The 17,233-nt window shown below is 54.8% G+C and overlaps 1 protein-coding gene across 1 annotated transcript in view; it reads left to right on the plus strand.

The window, feature by feature from the left end:
- IGSF21 (immunoglobin superfamily member 21) overlaps positions 1-14,478 on the plus strand; it is a 43,284-nt gene extending 28,806 nt beyond the window's left edge. The window contains exons 3-10 of the mRNA XM_063417543.1: positions 2,056-2,177; positions 7,833-7,951; positions 9,097-9,212; positions 9,401-9,848; positions 12,297-12,382; positions 13,058-13,250; positions 13,341-13,379; positions 14,214-14,478. Coding sequence (XP_063273613.1) covers positions 2,056-2,177; positions 7,833-7,951; positions 9,097-9,212; positions 9,401-9,848; positions 12,297-12,382; positions 13,058-13,250; positions 13,341-13,379; positions 14,214-14,287 — 1,197 coding nt within the window. The 3' untranslated portion in view covers positions 14,288-14,478. The remainder of the gene's footprint in view (positions 1-2,055; positions 2,178-7,832; positions 7,952-9,096; positions 9,213-9,400; positions 9,849-12,296; positions 12,383-13,057; positions 13,251-13,340; positions 13,380-14,213) is intronic.
- The last annotated feature ends 2,755 nt before the right edge of the window (positions 14,479-17,233 follow it).

Raw genomic sequence — 17,233 nt, forward strand, 5'->3', positions numbered from 1 at the left:
ACGAGCTCTTCCCGCTGGCTCTGACGTGGACACAGCGGCCCCCTGCAAACACTGGGAGAGCTGCAGCCGCTCCAGGGAATTTTCCCTCTTTCCAGAGCAATTTCCATTTGCTTGGAGAAAGGAATCCATCGATCGATCCTTGGGACACGGAGCCTGGATTAGATCCCAGCTCCGGCCCTTTCCAACCGCTCCCAGCTCGCTCCCTTCATCCTGCATCCGTCACTTCCCGATGATTTGGATCCTTCGGGCATCCCAATGGGAGGCTCGGGAGGTTTTAATGGATTTTGGGAACAGCAAATGTCGGTTTTAATGGATTTGGGGATTTGTTGGGATCACTGTGGAAGGGAGGGCGGCAGGCGGGAGCGGCCTCTGGAACAGCCGAGTTTTTTCAGGAATGGGATTTTCCTTGGGATTTATGAAAAATGCAGGAAGCAGCATCTGGAATGTGTTCCTGTGCCCCTTTTCCCAGAATTCCTGGATGTGGAGACATCCCTTGGGACAGGAACCATGGGATGCTGCCCAGTTATCTTCATCTGTTGGGCTGCAAATTCCTATGGAGCTTCTCTTTCCCCAAAAAATTCCCCTAAGCACGGATAAAAGGCTGGAATTAGGGCTGATCCCTGGAGGGAGAGAATTCCTGATGGGATTTTTCCTGGGAGCTGCTAACTACCTGGAATTCCCTCAAGGATGCAGCCATTCCCGGCACTCCCAATCCTCAGGGAATCCGAGGATTCCCAGAGGGTGATTCCAGTGGAATTTTCCCACTCCTGCCCTTGGATGGGGTGGGATTTGGGCCCACATCTGCCCAGATGTGCTGGGAAGATCCCAAGGCTGCGAATTCCCGATCCACAGGCGCCATCTCCACCATTCCCAGTGCTCCCCACCCTACAAGAATCCCTAAAATCCCTTGGGGTTTGGATCCCTCCTCCATCCCAGAGCAGCTCCCAGGCCTCTCCTCAAACCCAAAGAAAAGTCAGGAAAAATCCTTGGAAACTTCCCTGGAAACTTCCCAAGGCTGGAGATTTACATCTCCCATCATATTTCCCGTTTTTCTTTATCCCACATCCGGGCCAGGGTGGAATTTCTTTCCCATAAAAGCCTCAGCCTGGGATAATAAATTGGAAGAGGTTTTTTAGTGATGGATTTTTTTCCTCCTTTTGCGCCGCTTGGTGCCATAAAAAAAGCGAGAAAAGAGGAAATCGGGAATAACGGTGGAATTTTGGCCAAGTATTGGGTGGGGATTTGGGATTTTGTCCTCGGGAAATGTCGGATTTGAGGATTAAATCCCAAAATCTTCTGCTGCTCCTGGTTTATTTTAAACAGCGGGAATTTTGACTCTTTGCTTGGAGTTGGTTTAGCCCCAAAATTCCCATTTTCCTCCTTATTTTTCCACTAAAACTCCTTCTCAAACAGGGAAGGTAAATCCAAAGGTGAGTGGGAGACACAGGGAATAAAGGATTCCCAAAAATTCAATTTAAAAAAACAATTTAAATTTAAAATTGAAAATTCCCAGCTGGAAAATGGAATAACAGGATGGAAAACGTGGATTTCGATTTCGTCTCAGCAGGGGCATCACAAATCCGTAAATTCCAAGCTGAAAGGTGCTGGGATTCTATGGATAAATAGGGAAAACATGATATCATAAAAATAAAAATAAAAATAAAAATGAAAATGAAAATGAAAATGAAAATGAAAATGAAAATGAAAATGAAAATGAAAATGAAAATGAAAATAAAAATAAAAATAAAAAACCGAAAACTAAAATTCTAATGTAAGTATTTAAATGCCCTGCAGAAAATATTAAAAGTATTTACAGTATTTAACAGAGATTAAAATTACAATAAATTTATTTAAATCTCAACAAATATCAAAACACAAAAAATTACATTAAGCCACAAACAAATCCATTCAAATCTAAATAAACGCGTTTAAATTTAAACAAATCTACTCAACTCTAAATCAATTTATTCAATTTCCCAGCACAAAAATCCTTAAAAATATTCCAAAGCGGGCCCAAAATTCCCAGATTTGGGACACCGGGATTGCCTCCTGCAGGTCACTGACGGCGGCACCATCAAGCAGAAGCTCTTCACCTTCGATGCCATGTTCTCCACCAACTTTTCCCAGATGGAAAACTACCGGAAGCGGGAAGACCTCGTTTACCAATCCACCGTGCGGTGAGTCCTTTTTCCCTGTTAATGCAAATTTTTGGGAATTTTTTCCCTCCTATTTTTGGCCCCACTGGAAGGATTCCAGCAGGACCCGCCCCCCATCCAAGGGGTGTTCCTGTTTTCCTGGTGATTCTCAGGGAAAAGGAGGGGAAAATGGGGAATTTTAGAGGTGGGAATGGGCTGAGAAATCCAAAGCTTGGGAAAATTGGGAAAAACAGATCCGTATTTATTTATAAATCAGGAACAGGGGCGTCTCCTTGTTTTTATTCCAAGTGGGAATTGCTTCCAGAATTCCAGGTTTATTCCTGATTCCACACCTGCTCCATTCCCTCTGCTCTAAAACCGACACTGGAGCTTGGGGAAAAGGTCAGGAGAGGCTTCCTCCAAGGGGGAAAAACCGGGATGAAATTTTCCTTCCTCCAAGGGGGAAAAAACCGGGATGAAATTTTCCTTCCTCCAAGGGGGAAAAACCAGGATGAATTTTTCCTTCCTCCCGGTTTCTTTCTGGCCTCGTTTCCTTGGGAAATGAGAATTTCCCTGGGGATTTTCCCAGCTCATTTTTCCCGGCACGGGGGTAAGAAAAATTGAGGACGTGGTGGGGGAAAACCAGGATTTCCTCCTGGGATGTTTTCCAGCTGGAAATATCCAGAATGGCTTGGAAAGGGCCAGGCTTGGCTCATCCCATGGGATGAGCAGGTGGAAGTGGGGAATTCTTCCTAGTCTTTTGGAATTCGGGATTTTTCAGGAGCGTTTTGCTGCGTTTGGAGTTATTTTCTGTCCTAAGGAAAAGTGGGAATAAAGGTGGGGTTAGAGTGGGAAAAGGGTGGGAAAACAGGGCTAGGGAGGGAATATTATGGGATGGATCAGGAGGATCCTCGGGCCCGGCTCAGGAGAGGATCGGGAGAAGTTTGGGATGCTCAGGGATTGCTCCGGGAATGCTCCGGGAATGCTCTGGAGAAGCTCAGGGGGGCAGGAGATGCTCAGGGATTACTCAGGGATTATTCTGAGGATGCTCTGGAGATGCTCAGGGTGCCTGGGGGTCACTCAGGGGTTACTCAGGAGTTACTCAGGGGTCACTCAGGGGTTACTCTGAGGATACTCAGGGGTTACTCAGGGGTCACTCAGGGGTTACTCTGAGGATACTCAAGGGTTACTCTGAGGATACTCAGGGGTTACTCAGGGGTCACTCAGGGGATGTTCAGGAGAAGCTCGGGATGCTCACATGGATGTTCACACGGAGCAGGAGTTCCTGCAGAGTTACTCAGAGGATACTCAGGAGAGTCAGAGAAGGCTCAGGACACTCCGGGGTTACTCAGAGGATACTCAGGGGATGTTCAGGAGAAGCTCGGGATGCTCTCATGGATGTTCAGGTGGATCAGGAGTTACTCCAGAGTTACTCAGGGGAGTCGGAGGATGCTCGGGATACTCGAGGGTTACTCAGAGGATGCTCAGGGAGTGTTCTGGAGGTGATCCAGGGATGCCCCAGGGCTGCCCCAGGGATGCCCCAGGGATGCCCCAGGGATGCTCTGGGGAAGCTCCAGGGATTCTGGAGGTGCTCAGGAGATGCTCCGGGGATGCTCCGGGGATGCTCTGGGGATGCTCCGGGGATGATCCGGCGCTGCCCCATCCCTGTGTTTGGTTTCCCTGGATTCACCGAGCTGCTCCTGGATCTGAACAAATCCCTGACACGGCCGGTTCCTGTCTGGGAAGGCTTTGGCAGCTCCACGCGGGAATTTCCCATTCCTGACTCCGGGGCCGGTGTTCCAGCTGGAAATCCAGAGCTCCCCTTGGGATCCGGCCATCGCTCGCCTCCAGCCGGGAGCACCGGGAAAATCGGGGAATTAAACTGGATCAAAACATTCCCTGTGCCCAAGGAGGGAATTCATGGGGTGAGGAATCGAACATCCCCTGCGAATGGAATGAGAGACACGGAGAATCCCTGGAGCAGGAAGAAGGAATTGAACATTCCCTGTGGATGGAATGAGAGACTGGAGCATCCCTGAAGCACGAAAAAGGATCAAACATTCCCTGTGCATGGAATGGGGAATCAGGAACATCCCTGGAGTGGGAACAGGATCAAACATTCCCTGTGCATGGAACAGGGGATCGGAAACATCCCTGGAGGAGAACAAGGATTCGACCATTCCCTGCTCATGGAACATTTCCCTGAGCCGGGGAGGAGAAGCTGCCGCTTTCCTTGGCTCCAGCTGCTCGGTTTTTCCCCCTTTCTCCGCACGTTGTAGAAAAAAATGGGATTTGGGAGCAGAAAATTCCCCCGCCCCAGCACCGGACACTTGAAAGCCTCGGGAATGACCAGGAAATCGGGCGTGGAGCCGGGAGATGTTGGTGGGAAAAGAGTTTTTACACCATGGCCTTTCTTTTCCAAGGGAAACAGGGACCGGCCTGGCAAGGACATCATTCCCAGAGCTGGTTTTCCCAGTCATTGGCTTTTTTTGGGAAAGTCCCGCCTGATTTTAGGCTCTCCCAAAAATTGGGGCAAGCCCGGGAAGGGTTTGGGGATGGGTGAAGCATTTCCCAATCCATGTTTTTGGTCCTGTTCATTCTCCCTTTCTTTTTCCATCTATTTATTCCCTCTTGTTTTGGGAATCTTCACTGTGGTTTGGGAACAGCTGGAGCCATCCCAAGGAGCTTTATTCCAGGAGGAGCCATCCTCATCAGCGTTATCCCTGTCCTTGGTCCTCATCATTATCCTTATGCTTGGTCCTTATCAGTGTTATCTTGGTCCTTATCAGCGTTATCCTGGTCCTTATTGCATTATCTCAGTTCTTATCAGCGTTATCACGGTCCTTATCAGCATTATCCCAGTCCTTGGTCCTTTATCAGCGTTATCCCAGTCCTTATCAATGTTATATTGGTCTTAATCAGCGTTATCCCTGTCCTTGGTCCATATCAGCATTATCCCTGTTCTTGGTTCTTATCAGCATTATCCCAGTCCTCATCACCATTATCCCAGTCCTTATCAGCGTTATCCCAGTTTTTATCAGCGTTTTTCCACTCTTTGTCAGGGTCATCCCAGGCGGAACCGTCCCATGGAGCGTTATCCTGGGAGAAGCCGGGCATGTCTGCGTTTGCCGGTTCCTTATCAGCATTTTCCCACTCCTTATCAGCGTTATCCCGAGCAGAACGGTCCCAGGGAGGGTTATCCTGGGAGGAGCCAGACTTATCAGCGTTCTCCCGGCCTTATCAGCTCGGCCCAGGGGCTGCCAGCGCTGCCTCTTTCCGTCGCGGCTCTGAGCCGTGAGGAGCGAAGCTGGGAGAGATCCAATCTCTCCAATCCCAAATTTTTTCCTTTCCCTTGATTAAAATCCCGTCTTCATCCTACAGCGCCGCTTTAGGAATTTCCAAATCCTGCTTTTCCCATATTCCCAGCTCAGGACCCACCAGGGAGCGTTCGCCTTTCCATGATCCGTCTCCCATCCTTGGAAATACCAATCCGAGCCGGTCAGGCCCCAAAATCCACGTGCAAATCCCAAGGAATCCTCCCAAAAGGGACGGAGAGGGATCAGAGCCTTTCCGAAGTGCTGCTAACGGGAGATTCCTGATCCGTGCGCGGATAATCGGAGGCAGGAACAGATGGTGGAGGCTCAGTTGGAAGTGTTGTATCCATGGAAAGGAGGGAATGTTCACATCCAGGGGATCCTAGGAGCGGAAAGGCAGCCAGGGGCTGGGAGAAGGGAAAAGCGGAGCTGGAATCCCCCGGGAAGGGAGAATTTTAACCCTGGGTGCTCCGTGAGGGAATCACTCCCATCCACATGGGATGAGGTGGGATGAAGCTGCCGGAGAGGAGGGATGGATCTCCTGGAAGGGAGGAATTCTGCCAGCTGGAAAGGAGGGATGGCTCTCCTGGAAGGTGGGAACGCTGCCGGCCGGAGAGGAGGGATGGTGCTGGGATGCTCTTCACAACAGCGGCATGGCCGTGCCAGCTGGAAAGGTGGAATGTTGCTGGAAAAGCAGGTGAGGCTTCCGGACAGTGGCTTCCGGACAGTGAGGCTTTCCGACTGGAAATGTGGGAGGCTTCCAGCTGGAGAGGTGGGATGATGATCCCAACTGGAAATGTGGGATGTTTCCAGCTGGAGAAGTGGGATAACTCTTCTGACTGGAAAGGTGGGAATCTTCCAGGCAGTGAGGTGGGATGATGCCAGCTGGAGAGGTGGGATAACACTTCCAACTGGGAAAGCCGGATGTTCCCAGGCGGTGAGGTGGGACGATGCCAGCTGGAAAGGCGGGATGCTTCCCACTGGAGAGGCGGGATGCCACCATCCAGTGAGGTGGGATAACGCATCCAAACGGAAAGGCCAGATGCTTCCAGCTGGGGAGGTGGGATGCTGCCAGGCAGGGAGGTGGGATAACGCTTCCCACTTGAGAGGTGGGATGTTTCCTGCTGGAGAGGCGGGATGCCACCATCCATTGAGCTGGGATAACGCTTCTGACTGGAAAGGTGGGATGTTTCCAGGCAGTGAGGTGGGATAATGCCGCCATCTGGAAATCTGGGATGTTTCCAGCTGGAGAAGCTGGGATGATGCTTCCGGCCAGGAAGGTAGAAATTCACAGACCAGCAAGGAGGAAGAGGAGCAGCTGGAGAAGTGGGATGGCGCTGCCTGGAAGTGCGGGATGCTCCCAGCTGGAGAGGCAGGATGGTGTTGCCGGCCGGGAAGGAGGGATGGTGCCGGCTGGAAAGGTGGGACGGTGCCGGCTGGTGAGGCCGGATGGTTCTGCTGAATGGAAAAACGGGATGCTGCCGGCCAGAAAAGAGGGATTCTGAGGAACAGAAGTGTGGGATTCTGTGGAGCAGAAAAGTGGGATTCTGGGGATTGGAACTGCTGGATGCTTAGGATCAGAAAGGGGAGATGGTGAGGATAAGAAAGGTGGAATGGTGAGGAGCAGAAATGTGGGATTCTGGGGATCAGAAATGTGAGATGCTGAGGATCAGAAAAGTGGGATACTAGGGATGAGAAAGGTGGGTTTCTGAGGATTAGAAAGGTGGGATTCTGAAGATCAGAAATGTGGGATTCTGGGGAGCAGAAAGGTGGGATGGTGAGGATAAGAAAGGTGGGATGGTGAGGATCAGAAAGGTGGGATTATGAGGATTAGGAAGGTGGGATTCTGAGGAGCAGAAAGGTGGGATGCTGCCGGCCAGGAAGCCGGGATGCTCCCCATCAGTGACGTGACCCCTGTGCAGGCTCCCGAGCGTTCCCAGCTCCAGCAGCACCGATCGATCCTTTGGCACAGCTCCTCCCCTCCCATTTTTCTCAAATCTATCTAAAGCCTCTGGATAAAAGGCGGGTCAATGAGTGCTCCAGGTTCACCGGGAATTTGGGATTTGCTGCTTTTCTCCCCCACTTTGCAGTGCTGGGGTGGCCTGGCAGGGCCGGTGCCAGGGTTTTCCATTGATGTCCGTGGTCATGGATTTGTGCTTCCATCCACGTCTCCTTCCAATAACGCAATTCCTTCCCCCTGGAGGAGCTGTCAGTGCCGGGGAACTCGGGCTGCTAAAGCATTCCCGAGCTCCTCCCGCAGCCTGTAGAGTTATTACGGGTTTATTGATCCCTGTCCAACGCCGCCGTATCCGGGTGCCGACCGCTGAATCCCGCAGGAAAACGGGATGGGGATGGAGCGGTGAGCGCTGTCCCTCCTCCGCAGCCTTCCCGAGGTCCGGATTTCGGACAACGGCCCCTACGAGTGCCACGTGGGCATCTACGACCGAGCCACGCGGGAGAAGGTGGTGCTGGCCTCCGGGAACGTGTTCCTGAACGTGATGGGTGAGCGCCGGATCGGGATGGAGGGAAAACCACTGCGGGGGCTCAGGGTGCGGGAACAGCGGGGATTTGGAACGTTCTGCCAGCCTCGGGAATGGGGATGGGATGGGGATGGGGATGGGGATGGGGATGGGGATGGGATGGGATGGGATGGGATGGGATGGGATGGGATGGGATGGGGATGGGGATGGGGATGGGGATGGGGATGGGGATGGGGATGGGATCCATGGGATGGGATCCATGGGATGGGATCCATGGGATGGGATGGGATGGGATGGGATGGGATGGGATGGGATGGGGAGAAGGACAGGGGCATGGACAAGGACAGGGATGGGGATTGTGAGGGGAGAGGGATGAGGATGCCCATGGGGATGGGAATGAGTATGAAGACAGGGATGGGACATGGAAAAGGGACAGGGACAGGGACAGGGACAGGGACAGGGACAGGGACAGGGACAGGGACAGGGACAGGGACAGGGACAGGGATAGGGATAGGGGAAAGGGACAGGAAGGAGGATGGAGGATCGGATGAACATCAGGAATCAGATGGCCATGAGGACGGGTGCAGGGACTGGAATGGGAGTGGGAACGGAAATGAGGATGGAAAGAGGAATGGAAATGGAAGTGAGGATGGGGATGAAGATGAAGATGAGGATGGGGATAATAATGAGGATAACACGGGGAGAGGGAGGAGGATGCCGTGGGGATGAGGATGGGGGTGAAGATGGGCATGGGATAAGGGTGGGGACAGGGATGGGGATAGGAAGGAGAATGGGGAATGGGATGAACATGGGCAGGAGGATGGCCATGGGAATGGGTGCAGGGATTGGGATTGGGATGGGGAGAGGGAGCAGAAGGAGGAGAAGGATGCCCATGGGAATGAGGATGGGGATGGGCCAAGGATGGGGGCGAGGACAGGACAAGGATAGGAACAGGGATTAGGACAGGGAATGGATTGAAGGTGGGCATGGGAACGGGAACAAGAATAAGGATGGGGATGAGGATGGGGGTGAGGGTGAAGATGAGGGTGGGGATGAGGATGAGGACAAGGATGAGGATGAGGACGAAGATGAGGATGAGGATGAGGATGAGGATGGAATGGGGGCTGATGAGGACTCCATGCTGACCTCCCGGCTCTGCCCCGGCAGCTCCCCCAACGTCCATCTCGGTGCTGGCCGCGGACACCCCGGCGCCCTTCAGCCGCTACCAGGCGCAGAACTTCACGCTGGTGTGCGTGGTGTCCGGCGGGAAGCCCGCGCCCCTGGTGAGCTCCCGGCGGGATCATCCCTCCCGCCGACACACGGAAAAACCAAACACCTCCGCCATAAAATCCGCCAAATCCATGTCAGGCCAAACCCGCTCCCCAAATCCCACCTGTCCATGGAGACCGCGGGAAGGAGTTCCGCCCAAAGGGGCGCTGGGGACGCTCACTGTCCCCTTTGTCCCCTCCAGGTGTACTTCAAGAGGGACGGGGAGCCCATCGAGGCCACCCCGCTGCCGGAGCCGCCGGCCGGCGCCAGCAGCTGGGCCCCGCGGAACCTCCTGCACCGCGACCTGGACGACACCAAGCTGCCGAAATCCCTGGCGGCCGACGGCCAGCCGGGAATGGGAAACGCCTTCGCCACGGCGGAGCCGCCGCGGGGGCTGGCGGCTGAGCGGGATTCGGTGACGGAGAGCATTCCCGAGACGGTGGTGAGCCGGGAGTTCCCGCGCTGGGTGCACATGGCCGAGCCCATCTATTACTTCCGGCACACGCACGCGCCCGTCAGCGACGGCACCGTCGAGGCCCGCGCCACGCTCACGTGGACCCTGAACCCGCAGATCGACAACGAGGCCCTGTTCAGCTGCGAGGTCAAGCACCCGGCGCTCTCCATGCCCATGCAGTCGGAGGTCACGCTGGGTAAGAAAAGGGATTTGGGGCTTTTTGAGGATTTTTGGCTCTTTTGGCAATTTTGGGGGATTTTTTTCTGGGTGGTGGGGGTTTTTTTTTGGCTGTTCTCTTTTCATTTTTCAGGCTTTCTCTCCAGTTTTTGTCTTTTCTCTGAATTTTTTGGCCTTTTTCCTCCATTTTTGGTGTCTCCCCCCATTTTTTCCCCTTTCCCCCCATTTCTTGCCTTTTAAATATTTTTTTTGCTTTTCTCTCTGTTTCCGGCCCGTTTTCTTTCCTTTTTTTTTTCATTATTTTGGTTTTTTGTCTCTTTTTTTTTTTTTTAGTTTTCCCCCCCTTTTTTTTCTTCCTTTTTTGCCCATATTTTTGCCTTTTTTTCTATTTTTTTTTTGTGCTTTTCCTCCTATTTTTCTGGGCTTTTCCCAAGTTTGGTTTTTTGTTTTGTTTTGTTTTAATTCCACATTTTGCTTTCCTCATTTTCTCTCTCCTTTTGTCCTTTTCCTTTGCTTTTGGGGGTTTTCTGGCACAACGGGGATCTGGGGCTGATTCAGGATAGAGGTCAGGCCAAGGCTCTACAAAACTTGGGATGAGAGGAGGGAATCCGGGATGTCCATCAGGCAGGAGAAGGGATTCTCCAGGTGTTTATTGCCCCCCAGCCATGGGCAGTGTCTAGGGTGGGATAAAAAAGGATTTTTGGGAAATCTGCATCGGGATGAGCAGGAAGGGGGTGTTGGAGCTGGAGCTGTCACCTCCATCCCAGACATCCCATAACCCTTACTGACCGCCACAAAGCTCATCCCTGTGGGAATTGCCAGGCAGGGAATTCCCGAGTGGGCTCCTGCCCGTGGAGCTGTGACAGGTTGATGGGATTGAAGCCGGGAATTTGGCTCCCCACATTCCCAGGCCCCTGGAAGAGCAGCAGCTCCTCAGTGACCGTGGGATCCATGGGTCCCTCACCGTCTCTCACCCTGCCCGCTCCCCTCCCCTCTCCTGGCTCCCGCTGGAAGAGGCTGAGCTCTCCACGGGGTTTTCCAGCCTCAGGACACTCCCCTGGAAAGGTTTTCCCAACCTCGAGCCAGGTGGAGCAGCCTGGGCTTTGCTCCTGGCCAAGTGGAGCAGTTGGCTCATCAACATCTCCTGGAGAGCATCTCCTTGGCTTCCCGACATCTTCACACTAAACCTGTTCCCCAGCATCCAAACCCTACGGAAATCCTGCATTTCCCCACTCCTGGAGCTCTTTGGGTTAGATCCAAGGCCGAGCCCTCGTGGCTTTGCTGCTCTTGCCAGGGGAGGGAATCCAAGTCCTGGACTGGCAAAGCTCAGCCCACGCTGTCCCCTGTCCCCAAACCCGGGGCTCTCCTCATCCCCAGAGGTGTCTCTGCAGCTCCTTGGGTTCCCATCCACTCCCGTTTTGTGGGCACCGTCCCAGCAGATCCCCGTTAACCCCTTCCCTACATCCACAGTGGAAATACACACCATAAATACATACAAAATACAGATTCCCAATAAAAGAGAATAAAAGCCGCGTTAAACCCAACACCAACCCAGAAGCTGCCTCTCGGTCCCAACCAGGGCGTGGTGGGATCATCTCCAGCATGTCCTGCCTGGTCCTGCCCCACACCCGCATGGGAAGAGCAGCCCAAGGTCTGGGACAGAGCACCCCGGGCAGGGATGGCCATTCCAAGGGCCCCAGTGTCCTCCACCCTGGTGGCTCTTTGTCCCTCTGTGTCCTGCCGGGGTCACACCCAGGTCCATTTTGTCCCATCCATGACAAGGCTTGGGTGGGTGAAGCTGACACAGCCAGAGCAGAACCTCGCTCCTGCCCAGCTCCCCTCCTCCTTCCATGGAGGTCCGGGAAGCTCCTGGGATGTCCCATCCCACCTCTGGCCCAGCAGGGACATCCACACAGCCCCCAGGGGAAGCAGGAGCAGATCCTGTGTGGGGTTTCTCCACCACAGTGGAGGAGCATCCCGAGTCTGGCATGGGAAAAGGGATTCCCGTTTTTTTCCATGCTGTCCTTGGGATTTTGGCCAGCCAGGCTTTGGGGTTGTCTCCTTTGTTAATGGTGCCTGGGTGAGACTCGCCAATGCCACAATTTTTGGGAATGCTCCTCTGGGGTGTCCATCTCCATGGCTTCAAACCAACCTGATCCTTCCCGGCCATGTTTTTCCGAGCGGAGAAGGGTTCGGTTGGGAAATAACTCCTTCCATCAATCCATCCCATCCCAGCCATCCATCAGCCTCACACTCCTCCTGCTCTCCCGCCCGGGGGTCCTTCCCTCCCGTTCCATCCGTCACTCCGGTGTCTCAGCCTGGCCATCCGTCACGGAGCCATCAGTCACCCCCGGCTGCCGCCCCTCGCCGGGATCATCCATCAAGGCCTCGTTAACCCCGCCAAGGGCAGCCCGGCGCCGGGAACGCCACGCGGCGCTGACGGCTCCTCCTGTCCCCTCCCCTGCAGTGGCTCCCAAGGGTCCGAAGATCACGATGACCCCGACGAGGGCACGCGTGGGGGACACTGTGCGGATCCTGGTGCAGGGATTCCAGGTCAGCATTCCCACGGCTGGAGAGGCCAGCGGTTAGCCCTGTTCCAAGGATTTACGGGCTGGGCTTGGTGGCCTTGGTGGTCTTGGTGGCATCAAGGTCCCTATATTGGGATGGGTTGGCCGAAGCTGTGGCTGTTCCATCCTGGAAATGTCCAGGGAAAGGTTGGGTGGGAATTGGAGCAATCTGGGAGAGTGGAAGGTGTCCCTGCCATGGCAGGGGTGGGATGGGTGGGGCTTACAAGTCCCTTCTAAGCCAAACTCAAACCTAAACCCAGACTGAAACCCAGGCCATATTCAAACCCAAACTCAAACCCAAACCCAAACTCAAACCCAAACTCAGACTCAGACCCAGACCCAATCCCAAGCTCAGACTCAGACTCAAGCTCAGACTCAAACCTAAACCCCAACCCAAACTCAAACCTAAACCCAGACCCAAACTCAAGCTCAGACTCAAATCTAAGACCAAACCCTAAACACAAACCTGAACCCAAAGTCAGACCCAAACCCAGACTCAAACCCAAAGTCAGATCCAAACCCAGACCCAAATTCAAGCTCAGACCCAAACTCAAGCTCAGGCTCAAAGCTAAACCCAACCCCAACCCCAAGCCGGATTTGACGATTTCACCTCCAGGTTTTCTGTCCCCGCTCCCCTCTCCCCCCGCCCCTCTCCCTGCAGAACGAGGTGTTCCCGGAGCCGCTGTTCACCTGGACGCGGGTGGGGAGCCGGCTCCTGGACGGCAGCGCCGAGCATGACGGGAAGGAGCTGGTGCTGGAGCGGGTCCCGGCCGAGCTCAACGGCTCCATGTACCGCTGCACGGCCCAGAACCCGCTGGGCTCCACCGACACCCACACCCGCCTCATCGTCTTCGGTATGGCCCCGCCGCGGCCTCGCCGCGCCCTCCGCCCGGCCCCGCCCGGCTTCTCCTCTCTAAAATTGTCTCTCTGTTTGTTCCCGTTAGAAAACCCGAATATTCCCAGAGGACCAGAAGACTCCAATGGTGAGTGGTGCAGGTGGCACCGGGATTTCCGTGGAAATGCTCGGGGAGGGGAGGGCTGTGCAGGGAGGGGCTGGCCTTGCCTTAGCCCAGACCCTGGGCCACCTCTCCTTGTCTCACTCCAAACCCTCACCCATCTCTCCTTGCCTTGTCCCAGGTTCTTGCCCATCCTTCCTTGACTCATCCCAAACCCCTTCTGATCTGTCCTTGCCTCATTCCAAGCCTTTTCCCATCTCCCAGCCTCATTCCAAGCCCTCATCCATTTCTCCCAGCCTCATTCCAAGCCCTTTCCCATCTCCTAGCCTCATCTTAAGCCCTTTCCCACCTCTCCTTGCCTCATTCCAGGCCCTTTTCCATCTCTCCTTGCCCCATTCCAGGCCCTTTCCCATCCCTTCTCACCTCATTCCAAGTCCTCACCCATCTCTCCTTGCCTTATTCCAAGCTCTCACCCATCTCCCCTTGCTTCATCCCAAGCCCTTTCCCACCTCTGTGCCCCGTTCCGTGTCCTTTCCCATCTCTCTTAGCCTCATTCCAGGCCCTTTTCCATCTCCTTGCCCCATTCCAGGCCCTTTCCCATCTCCTTGCCCCGTTCCGTGTCCTTTCCCATCTCTCCTCACCCCATTCCCAGCCCTCCCCTGTGTCCTCAGGAATATCCTCACACCAAACGGGGCCCTGGACGCTCTCGCCCCATCCCTCATCCCCACCCAACCCCACCACACTCCGGGGCAAGTTTGGGATGGGGATCTCCCTCCCAGCCAGTGGTGCCCCGGTCCTGCTCCAAACCCCAGCGCAGGGATGGGCTCTGTGAACCCCTGATCCCTTTTTCCTCCTCTCCAGGTTCACTTCCCGGCCACTGCGGCTTCAGATTCGTTTTGGCGCTCACCCTGACAGTGATCCTGGAGCTCACGTGAAGCTTTGCTGCCTCTTCCTTCTCCTCGCCCAGCTCCCTCCGGCTCCTCCCGGCGTTCCTGCCTCCAGCCATCGGGTCTCCCGCTCTTTTTTTTTTTCTATACTCTCTACAGTCTCGGTCTCTTTCTGTGTCTTGGCTTCCTCAGACGATTGAATTAAAGGGAAAAAGGAAAACCTCTCCTGGGAGAAGGTCGTAATTCATGTTTTACCTGTGCTGGGATTCCCGGCTCTGTCTTGGGATTCCCAGCACCATCTTCGGGTTCCCAGGTCCATCTCAAAGTTCCCAGCACCATCTTGGAGTTCCCTGCTCTATCTTGGGGTTCCCAGCACTGTCTTGAGGTTCTCAGCTCCATCTCAGGATTCCCAGCTCCATTTTAGGGTTCCCAGCTCTGTTTTAGGGTTCCCAGCTCCATCTCAGGGTTCTCAGCTCCATTTTAGGGTTCCCAGCTCCTTCTTGGGGTTCCCAGCTCCATTTTAGGGTTCCCAGCTCCTTCTCGGGGTTCCCAGCTCCATTTTAGGGTTCCCAGCTCCTTCTCGGGGTTCCCAGCTCCATCTTGGTGTTCTCAGCTCCATCTCAGGGTTCCCAGCTCCATCTCAGGATTCCCAGCTCCATTTTAGGGTTCCCAGCTCTGTTTTAGGGTTCCCAGCTTCATCTAGGGGTGCCCAGCTCCATCTCAGGCGCTTTGCAAGGTCTTGGAATGGGGAGCAGGAGGATTCGAGGATTCAAGGACCAAATTTTCCCTGGAAAAACCCAAGTGCCGCATTCCCACCACCCTGAGACGCTCCAGGCCTCGTCTCCCCAGGGCCAGGACCCGCACACGTCCCCGGCCCTCCCGAGGCCGCGGAGGCAGCGCCGGGAGCCCGAAAGTCGTGGATCACTGGGTTTATCCGGCGGGATTCCGGCTGTGCCGGGAGCCAGGGCCCGTGCGCGCCGCTCGTCCCGGGCTGGCTGAGGAATGACAAGTGACAGGCGGCTCCCGACCCCAAATGTCAGCGCTCACACTCGAGCGGGCGCCGGGCCCCTCGTGGGCACCGTCCCCATGGAAACGGGCCGGATCCGCCATTCCCACTGCCCCCATCCCGGGACGGCGTCAATCCCGCAGCACCACGGCTCCTGGCAAGATCCAGGTGGGTTTGCCCCGATCCTGGAGGTTTTCCAGGCTGCTTCTCCTCCTTGTGGAGCATCCGGCTGTGGGCTGGGATCTCCCAGGGGGGAAGGATCCCGAGGATGGGGCGCTCCCAAGCCTTTTCCTCTGGGAACTCTTAATCCTGGAGGATTAACCGGTGCCTCATCTCCCCAAAGCCGCGCACGAGCGCTAAACATCGTTATTAGCACGATGATTAATTATTATTAAGCAGATTCCAGCCCTTTCCCGCTCCGTTGCCAACCTCGCTGCTTTCCCAGCCTCGGAGGAGCCGAACGAACCCACGGCAGCTCCAGAGCTCCTTCCCATACAAAATCCCAGAGTTTTGTCCTTTGGACTGGGAGCAGTTGGATCGGCACCAGCTGGGATGTGTGGGAGGATGAGCAGCTCCACTTCATCCCAAAGGAATGGCGTCCAAGCATCCCGATCCCATCAGATCTGCGCTTTCGCTCCACGGATGAGAAGAAAATCTTTGGTTTTTTCAGAGGGAGCGTTGTTTCTTCAGGAATTCTCCCTGCCTCAGTTTCCCCCCCAAGCTCTCAAAGCCCCTCCCGTGGATCCCTCTCGCCTTCCTCATGGATGGGAGCTGCTCCAGGGTCCTCATCCCGCCGCAATTAAACAAACCGGGATTAAACAGCCCTAGGCCTCCTCGCCTGGAAAAACGAGCGTTTCCAGCCGCCGGAAGCTCCATTTAAATGCAAATGTGGCGGGTTTAGCCCAGAACCGTGGAAATGAGGAGCATTCCCGGAACGGTGCAAACCAGGAGCCATTCCAGGCGGCACCGCCGGCTCCAGCCCCGGGGCCACCACGGGAGCAGCCAGGGCTGGGACAGGGACACTGGGCTCGAGCCTGCATCCCAAATACCCCCATTTGGGATGCTCTGGGAAAAACCCTTGGGAAAAGGGATGGATCCCCTGGCGTGGATGGATCAACCAAAGGTCGGGACCTTCCAAGTGTCAGCACAGACAAAAGATCTGGGAGGATTTGGGATTTGGGAGTTTCTCCTCATCTAGCGGCAGAGCTGCTGCCTGATTTCCCGAATTCCTGCAAAACCAGGGACACAAAGGGATTCCATCCCCCAATCCCACCAGAGGGAACCATCCGGCATCTGGGACAGGACTGCTGGGCTCGGTGGGCCTTCAATCCCAAATCCACCCCAATTTGGGATGCTCAGGTCTTTTCCCAGGGATTCTGGCGTGGATGGACTGGCCAAAGGTCAGGCAGGACCTTCCCAGCGCCGGCACAGACGGACGAGTGAGGGGATTTGGGATTTGGGAGTTTCTCCTCATTTGGGGGCAGAGCTGCCTCCTGATTTCCCGAATTCCTCCCAAACCAAGGGACACAAAGGGATTCCATCCCCCCATCCCACAATCCCCCCATCGGGAACCACCCGCGCTGTGCTGGACCCACCTTCACCCCCTGCCCCCTCCCCATCCCCTCCCTCCCGGTAATTCCAGAGGACCCCAACGAACCCCCCCTTCCCCCCATTCCCGATCCCGCTGTTGGAGGCGCTGGCAGTGAATAATGCAGGAGGAGGCTGGAGGGGAAAGGAGCGGCTCAGGTTGTTCCATTATTGATGAGAGCTGACAGATCCGCTCCTGACAACCTTCCGAGGAGATCTGATTAGCTCGAAAAAAAAAAAAATAAAGAACACACCAAAACACCCAAAAAAAAAAAAAAAAAAAAAAAAAATCAAACCACGAAACAAAAACCCGCAGAGCCTTCGTGAGGGACTGACGGCAGCTGAAAACCCCAAAGGAGCTGCGTTATCGATGTTCCCGAGTTCCAGGGGACTTTGAAAAA

This window comes from Prinia subflava, chromosome 21 (genome assembly GCF_021018805.1).
Source record: "Prinia subflava isolate CZ2003 ecotype Zambia chromosome 21, Cam_Psub_1.2, whole genome shotgun sequence".
In the NCBI taxonomy this organism is placed as follows: Eukaryota; Metazoa; Chordata; class Aves; order Passeriformes; family Cisticolidae; genus Prinia; species Prinia subflava.